The following is a 26105-nucleotide window of genomic DNA, read 5'->3' on the forward strand; positions in this document are numbered from 1 at the left end:
ACAATATTTGCCCAATTCCATAATTTTTCAAGTTTATTTTTCAAAAGCTAGGAAAATCATAAAATGAAATGAAAACAAAATGCCCAAAACCTGACAGAAATCTTTACACGTACTTGTGTAGTTTGCGTATTGCAGACGTAACCATAGTCCACACATCTAGTAAGCGGTTGCTGTTTACAACAAAACATGTGAAAAGTTCTCAATCTCGCGCACTTGAACACAGTAAAATGCATAGGAATGTCTAGAGCAAATGCTCAATAGAACACTGTCAGCTGGTAATTTTTATAAAAGAAACATATAAACCTATGCAATACCCCACACACGAATCCCGCCACAGTCTTAGTGGTGCTGCACACGTGACCATGGCAACAAGTTTCTAAATTCCTATTAGAAATAATGAAATCAGTCATTCAAACGAAGCTTTCATCGACGTAAAGCTCAGGTTATAAATTTACGTCCATGAAGGTCACAAAGCCCTTAAATTGTACTTGTTATGTTACATAATTTTGGATTGAATTGAAAATAGACTGGACTGGACTGAATTTGTAGGCCTCTCCACGAATTATGTTTTGAATCCGAACACAAGTAGGTATATATGGTTCACATTACGGTGCAACATAAGCAGATTCCATCACTTGACTACCGATAAAGCAGCAGAAGTAAAAACTGCATTAAGTGTGCGTGACTGATTTATCAGAAAGCTCTGTGTTTGCGCTCTCGCAAGTATATGACAGCATGTAATACATTCAATGCGAAAAAGAGCAGAGATACTTAGCTTGTGTTGTCTCTTTCGCGTTTCCTTCTTCCTCTCGCTAGCAACGTCGTTCGTATCGAACCAGAATAAAGCGCTCTTCGCATGCTTTTACTACTAACGGAATTGTGTTATCCTGCTCACACTGACACTTTAGACACAATTTGTATGACCGGATATTTTCAATATGCGTTTTTATTGATTTTTCACTAAAAGATGCACTTTAACTTACTTGCTTTTATCACTTACGTATACAACACGCACAAATTTACTTTTTCTAAGAACTTGTATGGTTTATGCTTTAATAATACCACTAAATAAATGAAAATAAACGTAGAGCAAGAATGAACTGCGTGCTTGTTGTGGGCAGTGCAGCCAGCTCCTCATTTTTGAATCTTTTACAACTTTGCTCAATAAACTGTTCTTCTATCTTTTAATACAAAAAAGTTAACTTTTTTATTTTTGGTATAGTAAACTTTTCATATTTTTTGACAATTTGCGATTATGCGGATCATTCATACAAACATTCGTTCCGTAGACACTATTAAGCTAAAATGAAGGTGAGAGGCGCTTAGAAATTTCCTCTTTTTGCCTTATTGGACCACTGTGCATTTGGTTAGAAAAATGACGCAGATCTAGGTAGGAAAGTAGATTGCGTTGTTTGGTTTGCATCTCGAAATTAGAAAAAAAGTCCAGCCACATGTTTGTTTTTCGAATGCTACTGAATTTATCTCACCAGTGCGCACCGTGGTGTACTTCTATGTATTCTCACTCTTATTTTGATCAGCTGTGGTGTAAGAAGCAAGTGTAATATTTTTTCTGCGAGCGGCAGAAACACAGCACGAAGCAGAATGAAGTGTGGTGCAAAAAATTACTACACGCAGTGAGCAACGAATATTCACTATGCTCTTTCCACATATTGAGGAGAATTACAAGCCTGCTCGTCAGATCCATTTGGTGATGTCTTGCAACAGCAAATTTCGAAAGAAATTTGTCTGCTTATTTGTTTTTATCTGATGAGTTTCAGTTTGATACAAAACAATAGGTTGGGAATAAAAAAAGGAAAGCTAAACAATTTTTTTTTAAATTTCCAAATACATTTTCAAATATTTTTATGTATCGTCAAACAACTTTAACCCCCTCCTACGTCATAAACCGTAGCTTATGGATATCCTCTTGTTTCTGAGCTCGTGAACGGAGGTTTTTCTGTTTGAATTCTATCAGGATTTTGTTTAGGTTAACAGTCAAATGGTAGTTAGCAACTGTACCTCAATATTTCGTGTAAGTGAACAAAATGGTTTCAGAGATACCGTGTGTACCGCAAACTATATAAAAAAGCAGATTCTTTGGGGTAAGGACTTTTGAAAGTACATTAAAACATGGGTTTAAAATAATGCATTGGGAAAAGATCCAAGAAATGCTATTTTCATCAAGTGGATACGTACACAATTCTTTACTTAGACCTCAGAGCAAAACTTCGTTAAATGACCCATCGTGGAATATCGAATTTTTTCGCTTTGAATGAAACTTGACAGACGCATATGACTCAGCATTTTATCTATCTCATAAACAGATGCATTTAGGAATTCAGCTGTAGAGAGTTTTATGATTTGAAATTACTATTTGACTCGAATTACACAATTTGGATTTGATTTTTATCAAAATAATTTAAATAAAAATTGTGTAGAACATTACTTATAAGTAAATATTTAAAATACATTTCTCCATCCAGGAAATTCTATCAAAAATTTTCTTCAACTGTCATGTTTCAACAAAAAATAAATTAAAAGAGAAAATTACCCAAGTAACCAGTAAGCACTAAATCATTACCCTACAACAATACTATATTTGATTACAGAATTCTGGGTAAGAACCTATTCTGACCTAAATGTTTGTATATATCTGATATAATGTTAAAAAGGCGAAATAGCGAGCTGATAAAGTGCTGCGGGTGGCAACCATTGATATGCATCACCAATGCTGATTTGGAGCACCCATGAGATTTCTCTTTTCTGACATATGAGTTAAGAAAACAAACGAAAAAAATCAGAACCCTAATTATTTGGTATCTGGAACGAATGTAAAAAAATATTCAGAAGTAATACATATGGTTTATTTTGTGCATGTGTTCTTCCTCAACATCGTTTGGAATTCAACAGGGACTTTTTTTCATCTTCTGATATTGACGGTTTAGAAACCACATGCCCGGGAGATGTAGATCTTGGATCCAACTAGTTTGCAATCGTTTTGTATTGGGTATTTCCGAAAGTTTCATGCTTTCATATACCCGAATTTTGCGTCAAAAATTCCCACTCCTTAAAGATTTTTTCCCATTAACGTGAAGATATCGCTCGTTATTGGCACTTACGAAAAAATGTAATGCGTCTTATATATGCATTTAAAACACTACATCGCAGCACTTACGGTAGCCCTTTAAGCGCATATTTTGCTCTCAGTAATGCTAGTTTAGCATGTCCTAAACATTAAAAAACATGAAATAAAACTGTTTAGCATTGACAATGCTGAATTAGTGCTGATAAAATGCTATCTCCTATTGCTTATGGTTACTTGTGTAGCGCTGTTTTTTATCAAAATACACTAAAGTGTTTTCTTTTTTTCAATTCTCAACAGAAATCTAAAAAAAAAAACTTAAAAACGTATGCATTTACAACGTTGAAATAGTAAAAACATTTAACATCATTGAGATAAAATCATTGTTAGGAAGCTTGAAGCAGAAGTAATCCTTTCAAACTTGACCTTCAAAAAAAAATGATTCTCATTTCTCCGTCCTTACCTTTTTAGCGTAAGTTTATCTTTAACTTCCGACTTCTTTGAAAAAAAAAATAAGAAACAATTTAACTCCTTTTTTTTGTAAACTAAAATTTTGTGTTCAAAAAAAATGCAGCAGAAAAAAATTCAGGATTCATTTCCTGTAATATGTTCTTCTCAGACGGTCTTTTTTATATAATTGAAGGTTTTTGAGCTACAATGCTTTGAATGGTTTGAAATATGAAACAACGCTAAAATGAATATGCTTTTTTATTATTTTTTGTAAGATTTGGACCACTGCGAACATTGTGGTGAGCCTTTTATGATATTTTTTCAAATTACTTTTGACTTTAAAAATTCCTCCACCTGCGAGAAACACTCAGTTAGCTGTGCCTAACAGGTGTGCAAAGTTTCATTGACATTAAATATTTTCGATTAAATTTTTGCGTATTCCCAGATCATTTGGCATGGTTTTGCTTCCGAGCCATAACATCTACCAAAATTCATTGGATAATTATAGGTGAATTGATTTCAAACCTGTCAAAATTATTTTTGAAATATCTTTATAGAAAGTTCAGGTTTCAACTGCGTTTTTCCTATCGAATAGTTAAGGTGAAAAATTCGCTGAACATTGTTTTTTAGGATGCTTTCTCGAAATTTTTCTACTATATATTCAAATGAAAATTCCGCAGTTTCCGCAATGTCAAAAATTATTTTCTTATATAAATAACACTAGTCAACACAGGTATGGCCCTTAAGCTCAGGCTGAAAAAAAATGAAAAATTATAGCTTTTTAGCCATTTCTGTGAATTTTGGTGCCCCTATGCTTCTAAATTTTTTCAGAGACTTAATTGAGTTTTCTCATAACGTTGAAGCGACGAACCCAGCGAGCGTTTACTATGCTACGATTTGACGTAAGTTGTCGCATTTTGGCAATGGCTAGTGGTACCAAACTTCACAGGAATGGTTAAAAAGCTATAATTATTCTCGAGTAACTATTTTGAGCTTTTGGACAGTATTTTGTTCCCTTTTGTCGACCCATGTAATCTTTTCTTCTTTCTATACTATCCCGTTCTGTTTGAAGGACAAAGTTTTTATAGATTTGAGTAATAAAATATAACCCTGGATAAAATAAAATATAACCCTGGATGCAGGAAAAAAACCCTGGATGCAGGAAGAAAAAAACAAAACTGCATTTCAATATTATATTATAAATTACTTGTGATAAAAATGTCAGAATCAAACATAAAAATACACTGGAGAAAATTTAAACATTTTGTTGCTGAGTTTCTTGACTTCTTACACGTGTTTTGCAAAGACCACTTGAGGAACAGGCACTAGGAATGGTACTGTGAAGGGAAATATTGCTAAAATCCAATCCAACATCCAATTTGTAAGAGAAACAAGTTTTCCATTACGCATAAGATAAACAAGACACTTTGAGATTAGTTGTTAGGCAGTACAAATCACTTACTATCCTTGAAAAAAAAGCTAATTCCAATAGCCAAATCTGATCGACTCGTCGTACGCCGTGGAAATTTTCTATAACTTACGGTTGTGAATAATCTAGAGGCAATCTTTTGTATTTTAAACTTCGACTGTATTTCGACATTTGACAAAAAAAAAAACATTTTATCACATGGTATAACCATTTCCAAGCCATTTCCCCGACCGAGATTACTTCTCACGTCAATGTCGCAACTTATTGACAGAAGGATTTTCTTTGTTACACACTGATTGTATTTCTTCGCCACCGTAACTGCGGAAACGTAACGGCATATTTGTTTCGTTCGAGAGCCGAACAAGAAAGCGTGTGGGAAAAGGCGTGTTTGCTATCAAAACAGACGATCACTTCCGGAGCCTTTGTCCAGGCAGTCACACATCCATTAGTTCTTTTGTCAATAGATATGCAATAACTTGCTTTTGTGCCTAACGTTTCTCTCTCTCCATCTTCTATTCCTACAGGCAAAATTGGAAACCAAAGCGCTGAAAGCCAAACGGCCTGGATTCACGGACGAACGGTACCACGAGACGTCTTATTACATCGAAAATGGTGAGTGGCTTTTCCTCCCCTCCCAGCAAAATCTACACGCACGTGTGTAAACTGTGTTCCAATGTTGTCACTTCTGACTTCATTGTGTTTTCTTGTTTGCCGATCGGTTTATCGAACCAACGGAAAGAACTAATCCTGTTTGGAGTAGTTTAATTGCTTTCCACGATTCGGTGGACTTTGCTCTGCGGGCACTAATGGGAAATTACTGTTTGCTTTGTGTGTTCCGACAGGCCTGCGTAAAGTGTATCCCTATTACTTCACCTTCACCACGTTCACCAAGGGTCGCTGGGTAGGCGAAAAAATTCTGGATGTGTTCGCCCGCGAGTTTCGGGCCCACCCGGCCGAGGAGTACGAACGGTGCATCAAGGCCGGAACGCTGACTGTGAACTACGAAAAAGTGCCAACAGACTATAGGTTAAAGCATAACGATCTCCTGGCTAATATCGTGCACAGGTAATTGAGCGATCCAGCTCCGGAGCGGCTTGTTTTAGTTCGACGTTTCCCTGATTCGTATTGTTTCAGTAGTTTGTAGAAACGGTTTTGATTTTCCCAAGTACTGAACAAAACGAAAACTGCCATGACTGAGCACCCCAAACAATAAAAAAATGTGTATAAAAGATGTTTGGACTGATTTCGAACGATCTGTACTATAGTAGTGCATTGCGAGACTAAACTTAGTCAGAACTAAACTGCGAAAGCGAGTAATTTGAGTCAAATGTAAGCCAGGACGCACACTCTCAAGCAATGTACATATCTGCCTTTACCGTTTAAAAAAAAAGAAAAACTCAAAGACGAATCCATTCACAGACATAAAACCCAACCACAGTCCCGTTGATGCAGTATGAACAAAACAAATCGAATGACCGCAGAGGCAAAACCACTACTACAAACTTGCCCAAGCTTGGCATCCCTCCCACCCCTTTTCCCATCCCAAATCATCAATTCATATATATGTTTCACGAATAAACCCAGCACCAATTTTCAAACCATTTCACAGTCGCTTACCAGAGAGCGTTTTGTTTAAGTCACGTTTCTAAACTCTTTTGACCGGTAGACTAATAAACTTCACCTGCTGTTTACTTTATTTAACTGTTGTTTAGGTGTTGATGAGAAGAATAGCAGCTTCTCCTCTCGAAACCTTGCTTTTCCGTACTTTTTATTTGTTCAAAGAAAACGTGCTAACAACGATGTGGTTTTCAGACGAAACTTTTGTTTCAGTTTCAATCACATGCTAGCAAGAGATTTTACACTTTTATCTATCAACTAGTGAAATCATTTCGTTCTGTTTTTCTCCTCGCTCATCTGCTATGTAGGCACAGAACAGCAAATCTATCAAGCGCAATTTTCCTATCGATTTCCATCCACTGCACATACTACGTGACAACTCCACTAGACCATCTCCAGTAACCCAACAATCGACCGAGACAATAATTCTGAAACAAAGAAAAAACACCGTTTCAACGGAAAGCCTGCCATATTTCATCTACATGTGAGTGTTGTATTTTTCCAGACATGAAGTTCCAGTTACTAGTCAACCAATCACAATAGTGCACATGGACGACGATATTGTGGTTGTCAATAAACCAGCATCTATACCAGTAAGTGGCTTAAATGACCGCCATTAGATTTTTTTTATCGTTTTTTTCCTACTCTTCCTCTTACTACTATCTCTCTATCTCTGTTTCCTATCCTGTCAATTTTTGTGTAATTTTCCGTAACCTCTACTAAAGTTTTTTTTTACCAAGTTTGTTTTCGATTAATCTACTCGAAACTAGTTCGTAAACAGCCAAAACCGATTACACGATCATTCGCTGTGTTCAATTCAATGTTTACTAACACCAACGGTTCCAGCGTTCGAGAACTGAGTTCGATTCAATGTTTGTTTGCTTGTGCGTCTGAAACTCAGCACCGCCAATATTTTCCGACATTTGCTCTGCATGTTGGGGGTAAAATATAAGCCGTGATAGTAAGGAGACATGAGTAATGTCGGAGAAGCACTAAAACGTAAATTTGTTTAAATAATTGAACGCACACTGCAGAGCCTAACAATTACCTTTCTTGAACAATATCCATACCTGCTGTTTGAGCGCATTAAAAACTGATGTCTTGAAAGAAAACATGCTGGTAGTAGCAACAGTACCACACAGTTTATGTGGAGCAGAGCGCCGCTGGTCTCTCGTCGGCTATCATTGCACCCATCATTTCTCATATAAATATTCTAAAAATTTTGTATGGACCGTGGACATTACACATAACCCCCCCCCCCCACAAAGCGGCGCTCTGCTCCACATAAGCTGTGTGGTACTGTTGCTTCTACCAGCATGTTTTCTTTCAAGACATCAGTTTTTTTTTAATGAGCTTAAACAGCAGGTATGGATATTGTTCAAGAAAGGGGGTTGTTTCGAACACTTCGAAAAACCTTTACCTTCGAAACCTCAAATTAGTCTAAGTTCATGGTAACAAACGTTAATGACATGCCAGAAAAAAAAAATTTTATCGCTTTATCGATTCTTTATTTAATCGATATCGGCATTCAAAAAAAACATAACTTGAGCAGTTTTTAACAAGTAGTCCCACTACAATTAAGGCGATTAACAAAAAGCCAACATATTTGTCATCCTGGTGGCTGATGGTTGCAAACCAAGTAGTTGAACCTACGGTTATGGTCTTCCAGGATTCCGCCTTTTGCTGGTCGGTTTCCTTGAAGCCAAAAGCGACCTGTTAATTTTCTTCTTCAGAAAAGCCACAAAAATTAATTATGAATTGTCATGAAAAATCGTTTTTTTGTTTATTCCCCATCACTCGCAAAACGCTAATATGGAAATAGTTAAAAATTAGGTATTCAATTAAAATATGACATTTTACCCACCTATTGGTAGCGTACAAAGGGTTTTAGAACGATCTATTTCTTGTTCCAAAAAATGTTAAAAATAGACCAAAACGTATACAGTTTCAAATTTTTTCAATTTAGATCTGGTATAAAACAAAGTTTACACCACCGGTGCTGCAGTGAATTTTTCCAAAAAAAAAACTAATAGAACAAAACAACGATTTGGACCACCGCTGGAGATGCCCGTGTTCCAAATACCAAAGAAGGAGACTGAATGATTCAAACACGATAATGTTTATTGTATCCAAGTTTACTTACATTCAACAGTATCGCGAGAACCTTTGAGAGATTATCGCCAGTGATACAAAATTATGAGTCAAAAAGAACGTTAGATTGCGTTCAACTGTTTGCTTACCGGAGGAAGTAGATATCGTCAATGCTTACGGAAATTGTAACATGGTGTATTAGCATGTGATATTTCAAATCACCAAAAATCATGGAGGTATATCACGGTGAAAGCACGACGTGGAGTAGCTGAATTCCGCCTACAAGCAACCAACATTTGAAAGAATCGTTGCGATCGCCCGAGTGCAATCGCTTACATTTTTTTTTCCTGAAACACTTGCTCGCTCCGCATAAAGCAGGCAATACTGAAACAAAATCTCACAATAGATCTACGATTCTGGTCGCAGTGAGGAAGTCCATACAGGAAAAAAAAAAAAATCATCCAGGGAACTGTCTGAATTATCATTCAAAACTTATAAAAAAATAATTTTAGATTCTATACTGAAAATAGTTTATTTTTGAAATAAAATGTAAATTCAAAAACGGTCATCTCAGATAGCTTAGTGGCCTGAAACGCTTCTGAACATTTCAAAATGGGCCTTCCAAGGAAAGACAGTTTTCCCAACAAAACCTTTTTCATGTCCGACACTGTTTCACGTTAAAAATGTTTTACAGACATGAAAACAAAAACAAAATATTGTTGGCTTAACGATATTGTCGAGGAAGCGTGAATTTGTTAAATACTTGAAAGTGACACGCTCTAAAATATGCTTGTTGAATGCTTTCTTGAGAGTTTGATGATGCAATTTTTGAAGCAGATTGCATCTCCCTCATTTGGTACCCTGATCTAGATGCTAGAAACTCTGTGGTGCTCACCGATTTTGAACTCGATTTCCGTAGCTTTCAGTTTATTGTTATGAAATCGACACAAATCACAAATTGATAAAAATCCGAATTCGACGGAGTATAATACACTGGTCAACACAGGTGTGATCCCAAAGCTTAAACTGGAAAATATGAGAGACTACAGCTTTTGACCATTCCTGAGAATTTACGTGCCCAAATCCTTCAAAATTTTTTCAGAGACTTAAACGAGTTTTCTCGTAAACATCAGCGACGAATCCGGCGAACAATTACGCAGCCGCAGAAAGCAACACGTAACAGCGTTATACACTTTTGCCTGGCTGAGAGTGTTGCACCCCATTGTTCCATCGTTACGGTTTCACTAATTGTCAACCCGAAAGGAGATTCATTTTTCGTACATTCGTATAACATACGGAAGCATATGTACTTGTGTCTTACGAAAGTGGGAAAATGACGTAACTTGAAAAAAGGTAGGGCCACTTACTATACTACCGCTATTCGCATAATAGTCCTATGTAAAAGTTGCGAGTCCTGTGTAAATTTTGCGAAAATGGGTCCATTTTGGCATGTTTTTCTAGAATACCCATTAAAAATGTGAGGTTTGATTCCCACAACCTCGATTTTAATGGCTACTGTTGTAGAGCATGCCAAAATGGACCCATTTCCGTAAAAAAACAAGAAAACATAGGACTTTTACATAGGACTGTTATGCGAATAGCGGCAGTATATAGGTCTAAAACAAACATTACGAACAAAAAGCGAGCTCGTGATTGGTTCCCCATTGCTTTTCCAATTGCTTTTTAGTTATTTTTTGATGAATTTCAATCGAAACTCTGAAGAAAACTTCAGTAATAATTACATAATGCGCATTTTAATAGGGCACAGATTCGTTACACTTTCCACAGCGTGGCACGTAGACCTACGTTAAAACAATTGAAGAAAAGATATTTTAGATTTAAAAAAGATATTTTCAATTTAAAAAGATAGTTTTTGTGAGATAGATATCAAATTAACGTCAAGGTGACACAAAAGTTGCATGATTGTAACATAACAATAGTATTGTTTAGATTTTATCACAGTCAAAAAAAGTGACTGTGAATTCGGAGGATTAGAATTCATGAGATTTTAGGTAGATTAATTTATTTTCAAAGTTCAATAGGATATAATGTCAAGATACAATGAAAAAAAAAACAAAAAAAAGTGATATTTTTCTCCATAACATTTTCGCGATTAACATTTTGCCTATTCTTAAAGATTGTCTTATGCTCGATTATGTGAAACTGTGGAACTGTTAGATAATTTTATTTTCAATTGACGTTCGATTAACATTTGATAGGCGATCTGTTATATCTCCTTTTTGAGCTGCTCGAATAATACATATTTCCTACAAATTTAAGAGAACATTTCTTCTCTATTTTGAAAAAAGGGCAATAAAATTGAGTTTATAAATTATGCGCATATAGTAAGGACACAAGGCACACATGAGAATTATGACTCAAACTACTACTATTATTTTTTATTTAGATTTTTTTTAAAGAAGTGCGATAAAATCGACATAGAAAGCGTAAGAAAACCGAGCGTGAATTTGGCGACTAGAGATAAAAAAGGATGCTGATAAAATTTAAAGAGCATCGTTTAGCATTAAACTGATATAAATTACAAAAAAATGCAAGTTTCAGCAAGTCTAATTTGCCAAAAATAGGTTGATGTACCAGAAAAAATATTTTTTGTACAAGTAGAACCGTACTTTACGAGCGATACGGTCTGTTTAATGCCTCACATACATTTTTACCTTTTCGACAGACTCATTCTATTCTAAAAACAGATTTCCCTTGTAATAACTATGTGTCTATTTCCTCACATGATAATATCAACGAGTTTAATTACAAGCATTCTCTACCATGTTTGAACGCTACACTCTATAATTGATCCTAAAACCAAATCTCAACCTCGAATTGCATTGCGATTACGGCAGCACTGCATTCCCATTTGCGTTTAGTTTCGAGAAGTGAACAATACCAAACACCACCAACCACCGAAACAACAACCACACAGTCACCAAACGAAAACATGAAATAATAGTACTAATTACCCCCGCGACCGCGATCGCATTCCCCTGTTTAAGCATACATTAACAATGCATTACCGCAAACCACTGCACACTACCACGAAATTTGTCGCAATTTCACCACGTCGTAATAACAGTAACAGTTTCCCAGCTAGGACAATAACCCCAGCCAACAGAAGGAAGGGCGGTGTGCGATAAATCTGTCGAAATGCGTACTAATTCCCATTTTAATCCTAGCGAGTAACTCGCACCGTTATAATAGCTTTTTGGCCATCGTTTTGCAGACCGAACTAATTATTATCCGTGCGGAAATCTCCTCCTTGCTCGTTTCTGTGTGCTTCAGGGAACGTTCAGAATGTCAAACGCATGGTTTTCTTTACCCGCTCCAACTAATGATGAATATGGTAACGTAAACGACACAATCCGCTAGCGATTACTCACAAGTTTTGTGACGTCCAAATTCACGTTTCATTCACGATTCCCCTTGAGGCTTACTAGTCTGCATTCGTTGCTTTTTCTTACACACACACAAACCACACCAAAATTTACAAAAATATATTATTTCGATTGACTAGACGCTAGACCAGCAGGAATATCGCTCCCTGCATGCAAACTCGGCGACTTGATGACTTTGGTTTGACTTTTCGATTCATGGAACTGGTTAGTAACAGCTAAGAACTGCGTAGTAGCACGCAACTAACCATGCGACTCCATTACTTTAACTTTCGATGGAGAGGTCGTGCAATTAGTCAATATGATAGAGAAAAAGTTCTATGAATCAATCCTGTAAAAAAATCTACTATTGATTTTGTTAACCAGTTCCGTTGTACTATTATTAATCAATTATCTCCACTCATTGTTTTACTTTCTTTTTCTCCTTTTGGTTTATGGATGAAACAAAAAACGAATATTGCCATTTTAACACCCCCAAAAACTGCCAACCCTGTCAACGTGTGTCTAAACTATTGCATCTTACATGCGAACTTATCACTTATCGCTGCTGCTGGTGGTTGTGCGGCTGTTGGTAATGGCGCAATGCTACCCCATTAATGCGTTCGATTTGGCACTTTGTTGCCACTGTGGCATCCGCATCATTGTTGTTACCATCATCGGTGGGGACCGAAACGAAAACAAAAACCAAACAAAAAAAAAAAAACTTTTCACGATAACCTTGTTATAATAAACAAACATGAATCTCCGAACATTGTGACGAAACCAAAATCGGGCAATCCTTTGGAACCGGTTCGTGGGACGGAACCAACCGTGCGAACACTGTGTAACCACCTAATCGATAAATAAACAAACAAAACAAAAAAAAAACAGGCATGAGACGCCCGTTCTAGCTCACCCCATCAACATAATTTATGTTGACAACGATCTCGTAGTGCTGGACAAACCCTGCTCGTTGCCGGTGAGTAGCGTCCTCGTTCTCCTCCTCCGAGAGTAATCTTACCAGCGTAGACGTTTTTATTTTTACAATACGTTCCGCCCTCGCCCATCTACTACAACAACAGCATGTTGCATCACGGCACGGTGTTACAATGTTATCTGTTCACGTGTTCTACCCAGCAGTTCGACACCAGTTTCGAAGTCAATGCCCAAGGGATGTGGTCGAAAGTGGTTAGGAGTTCTGATCGAATGAAGAAAAATAAAAACCATACAAAATTCACATGTACCGTAACAACTTTCGATGAAAAACTACTCTCTATCGGAAGTGCAATGGTTGTGTAATGTTATTTATTTTACTAATTTACTACTACGACGTCGTAGATGCTACGACGATTGTGGGCCGCGCGAATCTCCCAATGAGTGTGGAGAACGTGCCGCTCGAGCATGCCCGATTACTATCAAAATACGAAACCATTACCGTCGTTATCAGTTTTTCGCAATCATAATAATAATTGTTATTATTTTTCTTGATTTCAGATCGAAGGTTATTTCTTTTTGTATTGTATTACTCCATTGTGTTTGAATATTCAAAAAAAACTCTTATCAAGAACTTCAGTAGTACTATAAACTTTGCCAGTAAGGACTATTCGAACACCAAAAATACTATCAGTTTAATTATTCATACTCTCTAATGTTTTTCTTTTGCGTTCCTGTAGTCATCCATATCTCAACTGGCTGTACATTGTATACAAAATAGATAAAAACATTATACGCGAGCACTCACAAAGTTTATCACGTATCAAATACACTGTTTCCTTGTCTAATGCATAGGTTTGCTGCTCTAATCGAATCGTACGCCGCTTTAAATTCTATGAGCACTTTGCTAAATCTCTGGAGTGAATCCACAGTGAAATTTTCGAGGTGTTTTTCTTTTGGAAACCGTACTATTCTCGCAATTATCTTGTATACTTTATAGCTACAGACCTCGTTCGATTTTGGCACGGTTTGGCAAAACTTTGGACGTGATACCACCAGCAACCATCCAAGCGTTGAATTGAATTTTCGCTTCCGGTAGGCATTGGACTACACTGTTCGGATTGGCTATATAATTGGTTATTGAATTTTCCCTTTAGTCCGGTAGGCATCATAAAAATTTGAATTTGGACGTGTTGCCAAAATCGAACGAGGCCTGTAGTTTCTAAATGTTTCAACTGTTCAAAATACATTCTGGCATTTGCTGGAACAACGAAACACTTCTTAGCAGCTTTAGGTTTGAATAGAGTGAATCAGGCAAATTTTTGTTTCGTTCAAAACGTTTTCCAACGGTTCTTTTTTGCTCATTATTCCCACATTTCGCTTTTTCCTGGTTAAAGAAGCAAATTAACAAGGTGTTTCCGAAGTTATCGTTTCCGCGGAACGTAATTCACGCGAAAAAATCGATTTGGTCAATAATTGAGGTGTGTTTGAAGCAATTTGGTGAATGAACGTTTTTTATATGGTTTTCTTTACAGTTACGTATTACATAACGTTCATGTAAAAGAAGCTCAGTGTATTTAGCCTAATTTCGGACTATTTTGTAGTTTATAGCCTTTTATAGCTCTTGGTATTGCAAAAAAAGATATTCTCTGTATAGTTAGAAATTTTCACAAAAATGTGTTGCGAAAAATTTGAGCCTAATTTGGATTATATACTTTTCACTTTTCATGGCCTTTAGGAGCGTTTTCCCGTCGGGATGCGGTATGTTTTTCCAAATCTGTATCATATTTCCAGTTCGCTTATTTTTCGCTCTTTCTACTTCACATACTGTCTGCTTAATGAACTTGTTTTGGGTTGAATTTCTTCCCATTCTTTTTCTAGTTTTCAAAGTATTTTTCACCCTTAGATCATTTTCTTGTTGCGATTTTTCTAGCTTTTGGAACTGTTTTTTTATTGATTTCGAGCTTAATTTTGTTTTTGCATCTTGTGAGAATATGAATTTGTTGTGACGAATTCATCGAGCTCATTTCAAGAATATTTCATTTTACAGCCTCTTTTTTTGAAAATCTATCTTTTCGCCTCTCAGTAACAATTTTGTCTAGTCAGTTTTAAAATCACTGGGTTATATACTTTTTTTTTAATCGAAAATTTTATTAACATTTGTAATACTCTATCTTAATGTACGATACCTTAAGAACGTTCATTACTGAATTTTTCACAAAGATTTAAGCGTCAGAATGCGGTATATTTTTCCGAATCTGTATCATATTTCCAGTTCGCTTATTTGTCGCTTTCCCTACTTCACAAACTGTCTGCCTAATGAACCAGATTTAAGCAGTAGGAAGAAAATTATAAAATTTTAGAGTGCGGTTTATTTTAGCCTTAATTTGAGTCTTCATACACGATTATCTCGAAAAGACAATTATTTTTCAAACTGACTGCCACGATTACCGAAAAGGTACCTTGGTGATTTCCTTCGTCTTTTTCCTGAATTTTCGTTTTGTACGTTAATCAGGTCATGAGAAATCATGTTGAAAGCATATTCTTTCATTTATTATACATTTGTTCAGTGCCAAAAATGCTTCGGGAAAATGACACTTTATGAAGAAAAAAAACAGAAAGTATTTATAAAATGATAAATTTTTCATGGATTTTTTCCATTTACTTCAAAATTATGTCTCTGAAACGGTTTCAACGTAAAACAGTGTTGGACACGAAAAAGTTTTTATCATAGTTTCGGGCAACCTAATTATCTGTATGAAAAACTTCAGTTCAAAGGAATCTGAGATGACCTTTTTTAAACACTTTTGACGTAGGACTACGTTTTTGTTTTCTATACTAGATTACATTTTATGAAATTGAAAATGAAACTGGCAAATGTTGCGTCAGATTTCAAACGATTATGGCAAGCGAGCGACAAAATTTATCTTAGTCATTTATGTAACGGTGGATAGATAAAATATGTGACAATTGTTTGATGTTATGTTTGATATTGTTGTTTTACTACTAAATGGTGAGAAAAGGTGAAAAGTTACAAGGTCAAGCTTTCCCATACATTTCCCTCGTTATTGGCTTGCTTCCCGAGCACGGATAACAATAACATGGAGGGAATAAATTCCCCTGCTTACATAATTTGACTCAACAAAGTGTTTTGTTTCGTTTCTTTTCCTGGAGACTGCGTGGCCATGCCTTCATGGCAAAATATACGCTCAACTCGACACATAATACTGCGTGTGTAGAAAATTCAGCTTCAGTCTAGTTTGTCACACGGTAGCGAGTGGAGTATAGCTGTTAGAGGTACGCAACATTAGGAAACGAGAGCTGCATACGAGTCAACTTCCAGATATTCAGTGTCGGATTTCAAATATTTTTTTAATGAAAATTCAGAATATTTCCTCAAATTCATCCCCTCGAAAAATTTTATCTATCTCATGTCTTTATTTATACATATCAAATGGTAGAAAACAATGTTCAAAGACTTCGACCCTTTTGCAAATTAAGTATGCAAAGTTATAAGGTATACAATTCCCAAATTCAAAATTGTTTCTTCGGATGCATCTCATGATGGCGACCAAACCGAATGATGAAGTAGTCTCTAGCAGACTACTTGAGCTCTTTCACAAAATCCAGATAGCTGATCAAGAGATCAGATATTTTTCGATCTCTTTTCCAACCAATATCAGACGTGGATTGAAAACAAAATCAATATGGGATTCCTTCAGCAATTTTTTTTTCTTGGTGTTGAAAACGAAAATCATATTTTGGAACGTTGTGTGTCTTCTAGTATTGAAATTGACACTAGTTTTCAATAAGTATAAGAACAATATGAAGTACTGGCTCCAAGTGATTCAACGAAAAGTTTCATGCGGGAGCAAATTTTTTTATTACGATTTTTCCTAGAAACTTTTGAGGTGACTTTTGATATGAGCCTCGCTGTACGACCTTTACCTTGCGTAAGAAGTACGAAAAAATAAAGCCAAATATTCCATAATGTAACACGCAGCTGTTTGCAATATATCCGGATCCTTTTGCTCTCTCGCTTTCAGCCTAACCTGTGATGTGAGGTCTAACCTGCAGCATGAGAGTGCAATGGAGGCATCATATTACCCATAGCGAACGGCAAGGCGTTCGAGTATGTAAAAAACCGAACATGCATATTTCCACGTTCGTCACTCCAATTGTTTCATCTATCTGTCTCCGTCTAACACATGTCAACAATTATAAATCAAAATGCGTAGACTAATATTCTGGAGAAATTTGTACAGAGTAGAAATGACTCAATAAATGAGCTCAAAGTCGACTTTTGGTTTTGAATCCGACTCCTCCGGTCTTCTCTGGTTGGAGCAACGGATACTCAAATCTTGTGGTCTATGCTCAATTGCTTTGTCACCAGTCCATCGCAATATGACAGATATGTCCACCCTTTCATTTTCAACTGAACAAAACAGCCCATGTTCTTAGTCTATTGAGAAAAAAAGTTTTTTTGCCTTCTCAAATAGCTATTTACCAATAAGCACGAATAAAAAAATACAAATTATTCACCCTCAATAATCAGGTAGAAAATACCTCAACTAGAGTTGGAACTTCTTATCAAAAGCTTAGCGCCGCTAATCGGTAAATGTGGTTGGTGAAGGCATCATGAGTCCTTTCGAGGTAGAATCAACAGCCAATAGTAATTACTGACAGTCGCTTAGTTTTCAACGGATTTGTAGAAATTTGCTTCAATTCGTAAAAAATATAAGATGCTGATTCATAATTCTAGCGATCCTGCGATTTCTAAAAATAAAGCGAGAGTGATATTCAAACCTGGATTATGGGGATTTAAAAAAAGAACTGCATTAAACTTACATACATATTAGCTGTTTTAGTATGAAATCAGCATCATTGTCATCTATTACTGTTTCCTCACGTTCGATTATTTCAAGAAAAAATTTGAGTTGCTTCTAGCTAGCATTTAAAAATTGGTTTGGGATCGAAAAAATAACACTCATTTACTCCAGTGACAACATCCATAATATTTGCGAAACCCACGTCAAGCTTTAATTCAATCATCGTATTTGGTTCACCTTCTGAAAACTAGCTTTTAAATTCGTTTCATTCATTATTGGAATTGGACTTACGTTGGTATATGATTTGTGGTTTACTGGTCTAATAAGTATAAAGCAATAGGCGGGGGCCTAGCGTGCTTGGTAACGTCTTCGCCAACCACGCTCAACGCCTGGGTTCGAATCCCACCGCCGACATAGGTGTCGATGGTTGTGAGGTGGCGTGATCCACTCACAACCAACCCAACTGGTCTAGATTCAATCCTAGCCGACATCGGGAGATTTTCTGAGGCGAAAAATCTCTGGGATCACGCCTTCCATCGCATGAAGAAGTAAAGCTGTTGGCGCCGGTCCGTTAATAAACGGGTCGTGAGTTAGGGTCCTGGGTGTGGAGTCACCTCCCTGGGCGTCGGTGATTGGCCACAACAGTGGCGGAACTAGACCGACGGAAAATAAGCAAGAATAAATAATAATAGGCGAGAATAAATAGAATAATAGGTAGTTAGTATAAAAAAGGTTTCTGCACTACTAGGTGGATGTTACCCCTGAAGATGTCACTGGTCAGTGACGAAACGTCGGACAGTATAAAATAAAATCGTGCTTTTTCGTTGTTCTCTCAATTTATATCCACACTTTTGAAGAATCAACTGACGGGCTCTAAAAAGAATAAAGAATAACCAAACATCATCCAATATGGATTGATGGCTCGAATAAAGGCTAGAAATCATCTACAGATCGTGTTTTGAAAGCCAAGATGGTGATTTACGGTTTCTGGAAACAACCCTGAATAGCCAGATACCGGATTCGGAAGGGTCGTATTCTGGTTTCTGGATGCCATACCTAGAGACCAAAATACTACCCTAGACGCCATTTTTAATTTCAAGATAACGACATCTGATGAGTTTTTTCGGAATCGGGAAGTTCTGAACGATGCCTTAAGCCAACTCAAGATTCTAGTTTGAATTCCAAGGCGGCGATTTCCAATTTCTGAAAAACAGCATACATCGACAAATATCATGCAATTTAAACATTTTCGGAACCGGTATGGTATCCAGAGACTTTTCGAGGTAACACTAGAGTTGGCCGTTCTATGTACTCCTCCCTTTGTATTTATGTGTGAGCCATGAAAGTGAAACTTTGACAACAAAATTTTGCATGGGGACTATTTTCGAGAAGACTAAACTTTTCAGCACTATCGCTTTTCGAAATTTAATAATTTGATTTTCAGTGACCCCGTAATACAAATAGATTTAACTTTGGATGTTTGTATCTGGTGGCATCTTCAATCGTGCTTCGTTCCAACGTGGTGCAGGAAGCGGGATTGCTCCATTGTTTGATGAAGTCGTGAATTGCTTTTCAAAACCCTGGTTTTTCAGTCAACGATAAGTTACACCAACAACAACAAATTATAATTGGCTCCGTAAAACATTAATTTGTAGTATGCCGTGACAAATAAATGTTATGTGAACAAAGAATAAACAACAACAAATGTAGCAGTACTAAATATTGGAAATATTATAGGTATAAATCAAAACATACCAGTAATAAGGTGAGCAGGTTGAATTTATATTAATAAATATTATGCAATAACACCATCCTTTTTATAGAAATATTGTCATAAAAACCAAAAATCTTCGGTCCGAATATTTCAACAGATAACAGAGATGTATTTAAATGAAATTTAAATAACTTTTGCTGTGATTCTACGTAAATTTTTGTAGTAGGAATTTTTTAATGTCGCAAATTTTTGATAAAAAATGTGGTGTTTTTGAAGCTCAAAGACATTTAACTTTCATTTACTCGCATAAAGGGGGGGGAGGGGTTATCAAGCAAACAATAAAATTATTGAGGAAAAACAATTCTACCCTAAACCATAATTCATAATTATATGAATGCTCCAATTGAGCGAGAAGCAACCGTTTTTATACATTCTTCATCCTAAAGATGAAGTATATAAAGCACGAACATTTCGCGTTGAACTTTTTCCTGCGAGTTTTTTTTCTCTTCAAATTGAGAGCACTCATGCAAAAATCTCCAAATTAAAAGCGTAAAACTAACTCTGATAATTGCTTCCAATTACGCACTGTCCGATTTCACTTAAGAATTAAGACGTTTTTTTTTCAGCACAGTGCAACGCTTCTTAGCGCTTGGAGAAAATAAACTTGGAAGGCAGGGGAAAACTACACAGTGAAGTTTCTCGGTTTATACTACAGTCTGGGTCAAAGTTTGGTTGAGAAGCGCAGCAGAAAAACAGTTCTTTAAACGAACTTTTGCAATTTGCCTTCCAGGCATACGTTTGAGCCGCGAAAAAGCATTCGTTGATTCTTTTAAAAAGCTATCACCAAGTTTTTTACCGAAACCTCAAAGATTAGAAAGAAGTATACTAATGTTAATTCTCCCCTTTTGGTCTTGATTGGTCATATGTGAATGATTTGATCTAGAATTTAGATTACTTTTTTCGTACAACTTAAAATATTAAAAGTTTTCTACATGGTGAAAATTCTTAAAGAATTTTGTTACTCACAACAAATTACACGTCTGGCTCCTCCTGAGAATGCGACTCACGAAAGAAAAAAAAGCAAGTTTTTTTCTCTCCCCGGAATAAACTTTTTCCCACCAAGAATTGGCGAATTTCCGTTTTTCTGTGCGGCGAGGAAGTACAATTGAGTCGAAAGAAGAAAATTGCAAATTCACACACATACACACACACACATCCACAACCGCACTCAGAGTGCCATTGAAAATATGTCTTCACAGGATGGTTGGAGCTTATCAGCGGTGAAGAAGCTGCCCTACGGGAGCGCTGGCTGCCATCCAGCGGAAAACTCGTCCTGTTGAAGTCGTTTCGTTGAAACCCGTTCGCGCTCGTTTTGTGTGACCGACTGCAACGGAAGAAAAGGTTGAATTTTATCTGACGACTTTTCAGATGTAGATTGGGGCAGCAATTGTGTCACGTTTGTTGAGGCTGCTATTATACCTGAGATTACGGTACTGCTGTTGGTGACATCCTCTGGCTCGGATATGTTTTTAAGCGGAGAATTTGCGCGCTATGTGTTTATTTTTGAATATATATTTTACGCTCTCTGTGCAGACGGTGGCAATCAGCAACTACTTTACAATCACGGGAAATTGTTCTGAATTTACATTTGAATTGTTTTTTTCTTTTTCTCCAGGTGAAAGGAGTGTATTTTTTATTCCTGGGTTCACGACAAACAAAACAGCTTCGTTGTTTCGCTAATCGGACAGGATTTGCATGTAATTTTATGCACATTTGCTAGCTTGAACATCGATTGAATCAACCGCTCAACGCTTAACACTAATTCCAATTTATCTTGATGGTCATTCCAACTGGGAAGCATTTTGCCGCAACGATTAGCACTTCCAGACCGGTATCAGTTCGGCAAATGGTTATAGTCGCTTTGTAAGTTACCGTTGCCATGCTCGGAACATTCCGGCCATTAAACTAACTTCAACGAAGGAAAAGCGCCGATTTTCACTGAGCCGCGCGAGCTGTTTGTATTCCCACCGTTTTGTTGCGATGGAGAAGCACATGTCAGCGTTTCGGTGCCCGTAGCCGAGGCTATAATCACTACCGGTGCCGTCTAAACTCCCGAAAGTCACGAAAACGGCACCGAACGACGACGGCAGAAATAACACTGCGGCAAGGATATAACCGAGCAAAGACCGGATCTCATCAGCGCACTTTCACGCCATTCATCGAGCAATCGATTTCGGCGCCTGAAACCGAAACCGATACAAGGAATTAATTTGAATTTCGATACCATCGTCCGATACCCGACGCTATTCTCCGACGCTCCGGTTTGCGAAACAATCGATGGCCTGACAGCGCTCCTCCGGAGGGAGTAATTACCGTCAAGATAAAGCTAATTGTACAATCGACCTCGGGTCTCCATTCGTGCTATGCTGCGTCACCTCCGATGAATCCTTCTCTGTCGATAGGGTCATAAATTGCCAGAAACACCCGCGATACCAAGGCATCGACGACGAGGCCCGCTAAATGATTCGAACACATTCCGATACTGTCTGCAGCAGGCCTCTGCCCTCGGTATACGGTTGACTATCGGATTTGTATGCCGATAGCGGTCGACTTTTACGGGGGCAGGACTTGTTCGGCAAAGATGGTAATCTTTTCGGGCTCGTTATACGACGCATCGCGTTCCCAGTAACGATTGGCGTAGCTGTCGATGGGGATATCCAAAATAGCTCTTAAGCTCCATTGTGGGACGGCAATCGGTGCCGATTTCCCAGCATCGCCCCCAGGAGCGGTGACACATTTTCAAAGGATCCAATGAATGCGAATGTGGAACCATTGTGTGAGCGGTCGATTTTGGAACGGTTTTGGTTTTTGTTCAAACGTGGTGCAACCTTTGCCTTTTCGTTACTCTCTCGAGCGATGTGTCTAACAAAAAGCTTTGGTGCGATTTGAAGAAAGCGGAAATTATTTATTTTTCTCACTATTATACAAAGTTCAAGTCGATTAGAAGACTAGATGACTATTAACGGAGTCAGACAAATTGCGCCATTGACTGAGATAAATCTCCCATTTCAATCACCGCAAAGTCAACCGTCGGCACTGAGTTTATCCTTTCCGTGTGAAGATTGCCATTCCGCTAGCAATGACTTTTGTGGTTGTGGCTGAAAATTGCCTAATAGATACTCTCGTACTCACACTATAGTCTTTTTGTGTGTGGGCTTAGTCGTAACATTGCAAAAAGTGTTTATACGAGTGGACGGACAACGATGAGCATTAGGAACAAGATCATTTCTTGCTGGTCGCTTTGCGACTGGCCAAAGGCCATAAATAAACCGAGAGCCATTTGGTTCGAGATAGGAATTTAGGGGACGCACTTTTTTTTAATCTGTTGGGATTGTGCGTTTTGATCTATAGCACAATATTTATTCCAGCCGGAACGGATGAGGATATACGGGACGGTAACACAGTGGACAAATTTTTGTGCCAAAATTTCCTAAACTGAGTGGAGATGATTTCCAGAGAGCGATTTGATAAGGTGGGTGTATTTTCTTCATGATTTTCTTCCAGCTCATGTTAAGAGGAAACGCCACAAGCGTACGTTTTTTACTTCTTATATTCAATATTTTTTACCCCTAAAGATCAATATTTCAAACGGCATCGGGGGATATTCTCGAGTCAACCTTCTGCATCCTAATGTTTATGACCAAAAAACCAAAAAAAGGAACTACCGGCAACTAAACACACTGATAAGGAGCAAACTTTTTAGCAGCAATTTATCGGTTGTCTGTTTTTTTTATAGACTGAAGCCGAGAAAACGGAGCCTCGTTTTTCAGCTAAAATTACCAACTTTCAACTCTTCCGTCGCTCGAAGACACTAGCAGAAAATTTTTTTATGTCGAAACTCGATCCCAAAGCATTCCCGACGGCAGTGCGTAAAATTGGCCGGATCAAGTCAGCTGGCAGAGTCGAACTTTTGATGCTCGGAACCCTTGAAGAAGCACCATTCATACTACATATATTTTCATATGAAATCCAAAACTCTGTCGGTTTATGGAAACCCAAATCATACTTTATGCGATTCCGTTATCCCTTCCGTTTACGCTGGACTGAACTAGACTGGAAAGTAACGGTCTTTGCTTTTCGCATCGTTCATCCATGTGCACGGTATTGTTTCGACGTTTAGGATATTAATATAGCATCTGTTATTATTAATAGTGGTTTGAGGCTGTATTCGCACTGGCATTGCAAACGAGAAAAAAAACTATTTCGTTTTTTTTTTCAAACATATGAGATTTTCACAAAGTTAAGTTAGTGGAGTGTGGTTTTTGTTATTGAACAGTTGTTATTTATGATGCCACTGAATTAGTAGGGTCTCGGAAACTTTATTTGTCGATCAGCATTGTAATTGTGAGCGGAAAGAACATCTGCAAAGTAATGGACATAATCCCATAGAGTCTAAAAGTGAGCAATTCCAAAAAAATGTCCTAATTTTATTATTTTGGTTTATAATTACGTCTTACGGTAACGTATAGGTATAAAGGTACAAATTGAAAAAACGAAAACATCAAGAACAACACGAAATTAAAACTCACTCAGATTCCAACGGATTTCGTTTTGTCTTACAGAAATCAATTATAATATTAGCTATACGTCCAGCAAATGCGGAGAATTGTGATTTTGTGATGCAATAGGTACTATTGAGAAATGTCTACAAAAACACGCCTACTGGAAGATTAACTCTCAGTAGTCACATATGAAAGCTAGCATGCAGAAATTTAGTCTTCATTGTATACTTGCTTACAACAGCAAAAGGACGGTTGACTCTCATTATAATTTGGCTCGACCCGCAGTCGGCAGAGTAGCAGCTGATTTAGGCGCTGCAAGACTGAGCAGGCGACACATTCGATCGCAGTGTTCCAAAGCAGACGGATCAACCGGCGGACCTCAGCATTGCACAGCATTGCTGAACATGTTATATTAGTAATTTTGTCCGAATCTGTCGCGTAGCGCTTGCTTTCAGCCGTTTGGCCTCTGCTAATAACTGTGAATGTGCCGGTAGCGTGTAGACTTGATCGTTGTGTCTTGTTTGCTTGCTTGATTTGTGAGGAGCGGAGAATAACAAGAGAACTAGAATCATCCCGTGTCATCGATAAATGGCAATCCACAATGATGCTAAATCAAACAAACTTGTCAGTATTGTGAGAAATATCAAATAATTTTTAAATGCTCCAAATCATAATTGAGGAAGTTAATATATCTTTCTGTCACCCGCCATAACCATTATGACTGAAAAAAAAAGTTAGTTTAGTAGTTTATTTGCGAAAAAGTGTATTCTTGCGTTTCTTTGATGTCAGTTTTCCACTACGGCTGATGCAGAATTCGAAAATGTTTTACTTTCCTTGCCATTCCCCACTTTTCCCAAAGCTGCAAAAACGTGATCGAAATTATTTCGACCCCCAAAAATAAATTTTGGTGTCGTAGTGCCTTCAGCAAAGTAGATCTAATAATTATTCGCCATTCTACAGAAGTTGCAATTTTGTTATTAATCCGCCTAAAATTGAGAAGCGATCATGCTTGTCTTTTCTATTCAGAAAACCTCTAGAGTGCAGGAGAACATCTTGCACTGCAAAAAAAAACTGCCGTCACACTAAAGAGCAAATCAACGCTCATACTAGAAGAGAGCGACAAACGATTTTTATCTGCTGAGCTACCTGAACGCACTGCGGTGAAATATGAAACCTCTCTCTTGCGAGACAATGAACTATGGTGCACTTTCTTAAGCAGGTATTAGACGAAGCGAATATTTGCTATTTTTGATACGATTTTTATTTGCACAAAATAAAATCCGTACCAAAAATAGCAAATATTTGCTTCGTGTAATACCTGCTTTACACGTGTAGACATCACGCACAATAATTACACTGCAGAGCTATCTGCGGTGCGTTTCGGAGTTGGTTTCTTGAGCATGGCAGAAGAGGAAAAGAGATTGGGAGAAAAAAATAGACTACGTTGCTCGTGCCGGTCGAATTTACTCTGGTGGAATTCGTTTTCGCAGTGTAGCTACACGAGGACTACATTTTTGCCCGGTAGGTTTTTCTTTCACCTTCCGGACTACTCGCCAGTGGACATTGTTGTGTACTTCTGCGTTTTCTCTGTAGAGTGATTCACCCCTCTTGTTTCTATCAGATGTGGGGTGATCTGGAAGTGTGTTTGTCTCTCTGTAAGCTGGCTGGAGAGGATGAGACACTTTGGAGTGGAGAAAAAAGCAATGTGGTGAAAGCATTTGTTACACGCAGGCACATACTGGAAGGGAAGTGCGCGGTCAATAATTTCTCCTCACCTTTCACATACTGAGGAGAATGACAAGCATGGAAGCGATTTCAACTTTTTTCATTTTTGCATATAGAAATTTTCTTTGTTCCTCGTCATCGTAGCATATTCTATAAAAAAAAGAATTTTTATGGAGTTTTCAATAAATTGCCACTGACTATCAATTTTTCCAATATAACATTTACTAGTGATTTTCTACAATTTTTGAATGCTCTGGAATATTGTTTGCTGTAACGAAACAAACAATTTC

General features: G+C 37.4%; 1 protein-coding gene across 4 annotated transcripts in view; it reads left to right on the plus strand.

Moving 5' to 3' along the window:
• Positions 1 to 26105, plus strand: part of LOC129731391 (pseudouridylate synthase RPUSD2-like) — a 503699-nt gene that overhangs the window by 421036 nt on the left and 56558 nt on the right. For 3 of the 4 annotated variants that reach the window (XM_055691365.1, XM_055691364.1, XM_055691362.1), the window contains 3 exons: positions 5486 to 5573; positions 5804 to 6026; positions 7084 to 7171. In XM_055691365.1, coding sequence (XP_055547340.1) covers positions 5486 to 5573; positions 5804 to 6026; positions 7084 to 7171 — 399 coding nt within the window. Of the gene's footprint in view, positions 1 to 5485; positions 5574 to 5803; positions 6027 to 7083; positions 7172 to 12943; positions 13032 to 26105 lie in introns of all 4 variants that reach the window. The other variant, XM_055691363.1, reaches the window with a different exon arrangement.

The sequence above is a fragment of the Wyeomyia smithii genome, chromosome 3 (genome assembly GCF_029784165.1).
Source record: "Wyeomyia smithii strain HCP4-BCI-WySm-NY-G18 chromosome 3, ASM2978416v1, whole genome shotgun sequence".
In the NCBI taxonomy this organism is placed as follows: Eukaryota; Metazoa; Arthropoda; class Insecta; order Diptera; family Culicidae; genus Wyeomyia; species Wyeomyia smithii.